Source organism: Mitosporidium daphniae (assembly GCF_000760515.2).
Source record: "Mitosporidium daphniae strain UGP3 chromosome Unknown contig-191, whole genome shotgun sequence".
NCBI classification, from domain to species: domain Eukaryota; kingdom Fungi; phylum Microsporidia; genus Mitosporidium; species Mitosporidium daphniae.
Window position 1 is genome coordinate 1 of NW_013546632.1, and position 6,290 is coordinate 6,290.

The window sequence follows — 6,290 nt, forward strand, 5'->3', positions numbered from 1 at the left end:
TTGCTGAGACTTAGGCAATCCTCATACTTTGCAAAATAGACCGTTTCCCATATCGCATAATCTCCTTTGAGAGTGCTTTAGCCAGCTCACAAAATATCAATTGAGCCTGTCAGCTGAGTTTCTCCGGAACTGCCAGCCGTGCATGTACATTTGTAAAAGGTGAGTACAATTATGATGACTATTATCACGACGGTCTTAAGAGCAATTCATGGTTCAACCGCCTGCTGGCATATTCTGAAATACTTGCTTATTTCTAGATGAATGACGCACTGCGTATCATGACTCACGTGTCATATGAGGAGACCGGGTTATATTGAATTTGCGGCCCAATAAAATTTACTTTTTGCCTTAATTTTTTACAATTCTTCCATATGGTTTGACACTTACGTTGCTAATGGCCCAGAATGGCGATACGAACCAATATGACTATATCGTACTAGGAACGGGATTGGTAGAGTGCATCATAAGCAGCCTTCTTTCCAAGGAGGGCCATCGCATCCTCCATATTGACCGCAACTCATATTACGGAGGTGCCTGTACATCGCTCTCAATTGGCCAAGTAGCACACTGCGTTATATGCTTTTCTAGATTTATGAAAAATTGTTGAACGCCGAATTGCCTGCCAAGTACACCGCAAAAGGGGGCGCCCTCCTTGGACCTCCACGCGAGTATTACATCGACACCGTTCCCAAGCTTCTGATGGCAGCAGGCGATTTTGCACAAATTCTAGCCTTGACGACGGTGACAAAATACCTAGAGTTTCGTCAAATCGATGGCGCCTTTGTGTATCGTGATGGACACATATACAAAGTACCTGCAACGGAGATGGAAACAGTTCTCTCTCCCCTGTTCGGATTGTTCGAGAAGCGGCGAGCATACAAGTTTTTCGACTTTATACGGAGGAGCTCCTCTGCTGAGCACGGAGAGGAAGAAAAAAAAAGTATGTTCTCGTAGGCAATTTTCCTATTCTTCAACCTGAGCATGTCATTTTCTGGTTGTTGCCCAATTATTATATGTTTTCCAGCTATTGACCATTGCATTTACTTTTAGAACTAGCCACTTATTCGATGGCCGCCCTCTATGAAAAATACGGGCTTGCTAGGAGCGCTCAGGACTTTATTGGCCACGCTCTAGCATTACAAAGCGATGATTCGTAAGGATGTTCGTTGATGGCATAGATATCTCACACGGGAGGCTCTTCCTACATGCAATGCCATCGCTCTTTATATGAATTCGGTAACAAGATTTGGGAAATCTCCATTCATTTACCCACTTTTCGGTCTTGGCGACCTTTCCCAGGCATTTGCAAGGTGAGAGGGTTATTCTCACACGCAGATTGGGCGCAGTTCATGGAGGCACCTACATGCTTAATGTAGGTGACGTTGTGCTGCTTGAACAAGCAAATGAGCACGGTCAGGTTATTTCCGGGGTGCGGACCGTTCCTGTGGAAGTACATTCTAATGGTGCTGGAAAAGAAGCATCTAACAGCCATCCAGCAGCAAATTTATCTTCTCCCATCGGTACGTTTCAGTGCAGGCGAGGAGTGATCGGAGATCCTTCATATTTTCCTTCATTTGTGGAAACAAAATCAAAAATCATTCGAGCCGTTTGTATCCTACCTGGCCCAGTGCCGCACACAGGGGGTATTGACTCGTTACAAATTATCATCCCACAGCGCGAGCTGCTTCGGCTATCAGGTAGGCCATGTCTTTGGGTTATCGCTAGATATGTATATAACGGTGCTTTCACATGCACATGGTGTGGCTCCGTCTCCTTTTTTCCTTGCCTATATTAGCACGTTGCAGGAACAGGAGCACTTGGACCCTATTGATGAAATCTCATCAGCGCTAGCACTACTTGGTCCAGTTCTGGAATGGTAAGCCTCTACCATTGAGTTGATTGTAGCTTTGTCTTCATCTCCAATTATTGCGTGCCGGCAAAGAACAGCTCTTGCCCCCAAAATCTTTTCATCTCCCGCTCCTACGACTCATCGAGTCATTTTGAGTCTGTGTGTGCAGATGTCAAGGAGTTGTATCATCAGATAACTGGACGTCACATCGAGACAATACTCCAGAAAGACCAGGTCGATGTTAATAAATAATCCAGCAACCTTAGCTTGTGTAGCCCATCCATTATGGGGTATATTTATAGCTTTGCCAGTTATCCCTTTGATTGTGCTGATGCAAATATCTTGGCTAACATTTGCATGCCAACATTTTATCACTAAGGCGAGGACTTGTGCCAACAAAGTTCCGTGCCAAAAGGCATCATTCGAACGACTTGCAGCTTCCCCAAGACTTCTTTGAAATACATTTTCATCAACCCACTATTTATCTTTGTCCAGGAATCCAGGCCTGAGATATTGTACACCATCTGTGAGTGCTGCGCGAAAAACCCCACAGGTTTGACCTAAAGTTGGCCTGCAAGAAGGGGACTTACTGTGCAAATAAAATTGATAGCGCCAAAGTAGAAATAGTCCTGACTCAACTCCTCTATCATGGCAATGGAGAGGCTATCTTTCGGAACGGCGGCGCTCGGGGGTATTGAAGATTCTTCAGCCTCATTCATGAGCTGGGCAGAGCCCCAAAGAAATGGAATAAATTGAAAGTCATCGAGTCCCCACACACCATGTGAGCCTGCGGGTTCCAAGCGAAAACGAAGTTGGATGCAGCGACATATTTCCAGGTACCTGGAAAAAAGAAGCGGAAGCATGTCAAGCGCTTCTTTGATAGAAGGCTTGTCCATCAGCGACAGTTGATCTCCTGACTTGGTACAGGGGAACAGGATTTGATCCTCAGATGCCGTCTTAGATTGATACGCAAAGTTGAGATGTTTCCAAAGAATAGTAAGAAAGCAAATAAACATGAGTTCGTGACCAGTGCCATAATCGATCCTGAGTGGATTTCCAAAGCTTTCAAGCAGATAGGTCCGCAGTTCAAGATCCGCTATTTTTGGTAGCACATCTGACTCGACCGCTGAAATGAAGCGCCTGAATGCCGCATTTCCATATCTTGTTGCCAAAGGCGGATCTAGTGCAATTGAATCTGCAAGGCCTTTGATGTCATCCAAAATGGAAAAGTATTGAGAAAGAATGGAGGGCTCCTAAACGAAGAGCGGGATATTGACATACTTTGAAAGTTGCAAGGGCACTTAGGGTCTTGCCCGCCAGCTGGGTATTGCAAGATTTTAAGAAATCGGTGATATCGCCATAGGCTGGCGATGCGTACCAAAGGGCCATGTCAGAAGGCTCTTTGATTTTGCGCTCCATCTCAAACGCACGATATTTTGATCCGAATTGCGAAATTTAAGTTTTTCGTCCGCTAATTATACAGCCGCGCCAAAAGTTCAAAATGCCCAAATTTGCAGAAGCAAGTGCACCAGCCAAAGTGATCCTATTTGGAGAGCACTCTGTGGTTTATGGAAAGGTATTGTGGGGGGAGGTTTCACTAACTGCATAGCCTGCGATTGCCACTTCACTTAACTTGCGGACAGTTGTTCGGACAGAGTTGTGTTCCGGAAAGCAAAGCAACGTCGCTGATGAAGACAAGAAGGGTAACCCATACCGGGAACAGCAGAATACTGGCATTGAACTCGGGGATTTTGACCAAAGGAAAGAAGTCAAGTCGAATGCTTGTTATGAAGTTGGCACTCATGTAGACAGGGCCAATTTAACCCACGCAGCATCAATTGACGGTTACAAACCGATGCTCGCCTTTGGCATCGGAACGGTTCCAAACCAGGTGGATGCATCGGCAATTGCCCATATCTGTGTGAAAGATTTGAAATCACTGCATAACGAGTTGAAAATTTTTTGCACTGAGAGGAATTCATCGCTGACAGATTACCGTCTTTGGAAGCAGGAATCTATTTCGCTCGTAAACATTCTGCTTTCGTCGTTAAAACCGGTGTCCTTTGTAAAAAAAGGCAATTTGTTTCCTAACGGAGGCATAATGTCTATTTTATTCTTTTCTGCCGTTTTTCTCTGTCCTTTTGTGGAAGAAGATGGTGCTGTTCTTTTTCATACCTTTACGCAAATTCCGGTAGGGGCTGGCCTTGGATCATCCGCCTCATTTGGGGCTGCTTTGGTGGCATCTGTTTTCTCCCTAATATCTTGTGATGGGGACATTTTCACCTGGTCCAATATTTCTGAGACCATAATTCATGGCACATCTTCCGGGTTGGATCCGTTAATCTGCACGCTTGGAGGATCAATCCGCTTTTCCAGAAAGCCCAATGAAAATTTATTTTTCGCCATGGATAGTCACCATTTGGAACAATCCATCTCGGTGCGCCAATTTTCGCTGCAGTCTTCATCGTTGAAATTTTCGATGGCAATTTTATATTCTGGAATTTCGCGGAATACTCGCGATATGGTTGCAAGGGTCAAGCAGTTTAAAGACTCCGATGCTGCATCATTTGACGCAGTCATTGATTCGATTGGTAGCGTTGTTGAGAGGGCGCTAGATTTATTTTTAACCGAAAACGGGATCCTGGACTTTGCTTGTCTGGCCAAGCTTATTTCAAAAAATCAAGAGCTTTTATCGTGTTCAAATCCATATGGACTGGATGTTGATTCTGAAGAATTCATCAAATTACGAGGTCAAATTGAAAAGCTTGGAAATGAAAGTGGTTCATTCACATTTGCTTCTAAAATAACTGGGGCTGGAGGCGGTGGCTGTGCTCTGTACGTCTTTCCAAATCAAAGTGAGCGAGACTCCTTTATAAAAATTATTTCCGGCTCTAGTTCGTTTTCTAGCCCTCCTTGTCCGCTGCTTTTCCCTGTTGAGGTTGACTCTTATGGGGTGCGCGCCGAGTTTCGAATGATAAGTAAAGACGAATCTGAAATAAGAGGCAAAGTTGAGTAACCGTCTGTCCTAGGTTATCGCAATACTTTGTAAATAGAGCGGCTTCTTTTTTTGGTAAACGTTAGCAAATAAAACACAAATTAAAGTTGCATCGGGGACGCCAAGTAGCCGTTACAAAATAAAAACGAGGAGCCAGAAACTACATCCCAATTTAATTGGTCATTTTCCATTGTGTTTCCGGCATCCGCAAACAGTACAAACATACGAAGCCAGCAAGCCCAGTTTACAAGGCCAGCAAGCCCGGTTTAAAAGGCCAGCAAGCCCGGTTTAAAAGGCCAGCAAGCCCAGTTTAAAAGGCCAGCAAGCCCGGTTTAAAAGGCCAGTTTGATGGGCATTTAAAGGTTCTCATTTGTTAGAATGCTAACTGGCTTTTTTCGTCAGCTTTAGTTGTTGATTCGCCTGCGACTCCGATTCCGGGAGGAAAGCCAATATCGCTCTGGGATGTAATTTTCAGCTATTCATGCTTCTGTGGTAAACTTTCAAATAGGCGATGTGAAAACTCTGCTTATACCCCTTCCTCTCTCACATTATCATGGCTAGCGCCGCAATAAAAAGTCGATTGACCTCAAGATTCTGGTGCAAAATCCCACTCAAGCCACCGTGTGATAACACAGGCATAGATACTCCGGGTAAGTCGATTGGAGGAGGAAAACTTGGGCCTTACATCCTAATCAAACCAAAAAGGCAAAGGTTGCAGGGCCGAACATCAAGATTGCCAAAAATAAGATTTTTGGCTCGCCATGCAAGTCTTGAATGCTAACTTTGCAACGAAATGTTGATGCCTCATGCCTACTATTACTGCAAGTTGCATATATCCTAAGCCTGATTATCAATGCGCTTTATATATACACTACAATTCCGGCTGTGATAAATATGTCAGGGAAACCCCGGTGTGCGCCTGGAGGTGCTTTTCAACAATTTTCCCAATCTGCTGGACAGGCTCGATGATGTGGTCTGTGCTGAGAAATATTCGGACTTTGTCTGTGGAAATACTAGCAGGTGCATACCTTGTCGACGTAGAAGCTTTTGATAACGCTTTGAACGCGAGAAAGCCTTTGGATTGCTGAGGGACCTCCTCTTGACTTGAGGATGGAAGCAATTTCTTCCGTTTCTAACGCCATCAGTGCTCTACCGGCAACGGTGCACTAAGATAGGTGGGTTAGCATATAGGATTGGTACTTTGGTGATGGAAATGAATCCATCAGCCATGCAGTCGAGCAAATTGTTTCCAATTGCAATCCATAGCTTTTCAAAGTAAATGTGAAGTACTGGCGCATTGGTTGAGAAAAATGGCGATGAAGATTTGGAAAAGAAAAAATCGTCAATTTGGGAGTTGAGCTCGGAGAGGTCATAAAGCAATTTATCTGGCCATTACATGAAAATGCTTACCAACAAATGGATGCCTAGCGGCGGGGGCAACTTCCG

At 44.5% G+C, this 6,290-nt stretch overlaps 3 protein-coding genes across 3 annotated transcripts; 2 read left to right on the top strand and 1 right to left on the bottom strand.

The window, feature by feature from the left end:
* Positions 1 to 1,067: 1,067 nt before the first annotated feature.
* On the top strand, positions 1,068 to 2,101 carry DI09_191p10 (uncharacterized protein; the record flags this gene model as incomplete). The annotated part of the gene is made up of 5 exons (XM_013383270.1): positions 1,068 to 1,153; positions 1,179 to 1,310; positions 1,336 to 1,697; positions 1,726 to 1,876; positions 1,906 to 2,101. 5 exons carry the CDS (start codon positions 1,068 to 1,070, stop codon positions 2,099 to 2,101), a joined length of 927 nt encoding a protein of 308 aa, XP_013238724.1.
* Positions 1,988 to 3,268, bottom strand: DI09_191p20 (regulatory subunit B' of serine/threonine-protein phosphatase 2A; the record flags this gene model as incomplete). The annotated part of the gene is made up of 3 exons (XM_013383271.1): positions 1,988 to 2,326; positions 2,440 to 3,053; positions 3,127 to 3,268. The coding sequence occupies 3 exons, from the start codon at positions 3,266 to 3,268 to the stop codon at positions 1,988 to 1,990; spliced, it is 1,095 nt and encodes a 364-aa protein (XP_013238725.1).
* Positions 3,269 to 3,350: 82 nt separating this feature from the next.
* On the top strand, positions 3,351 to 4,865 carry DI09_191p30 (putative mevalonate kinase mvk/Erg12; the record flags this gene model as incomplete). Its single annotated transcript, XM_013383272.1, has 2 exons — positions 3,351 to 3,425; positions 3,459 to 4,865. 2 exons carry the CDS (start codon positions 3,351 to 3,353, stop codon positions 4,863 to 4,865), a joined length of 1,482 nt encoding a protein of 493 aa, XP_013238726.1.
* Between the last annotated feature and the right edge of the window lie 1,425 nt (positions 4,866 to 6,290).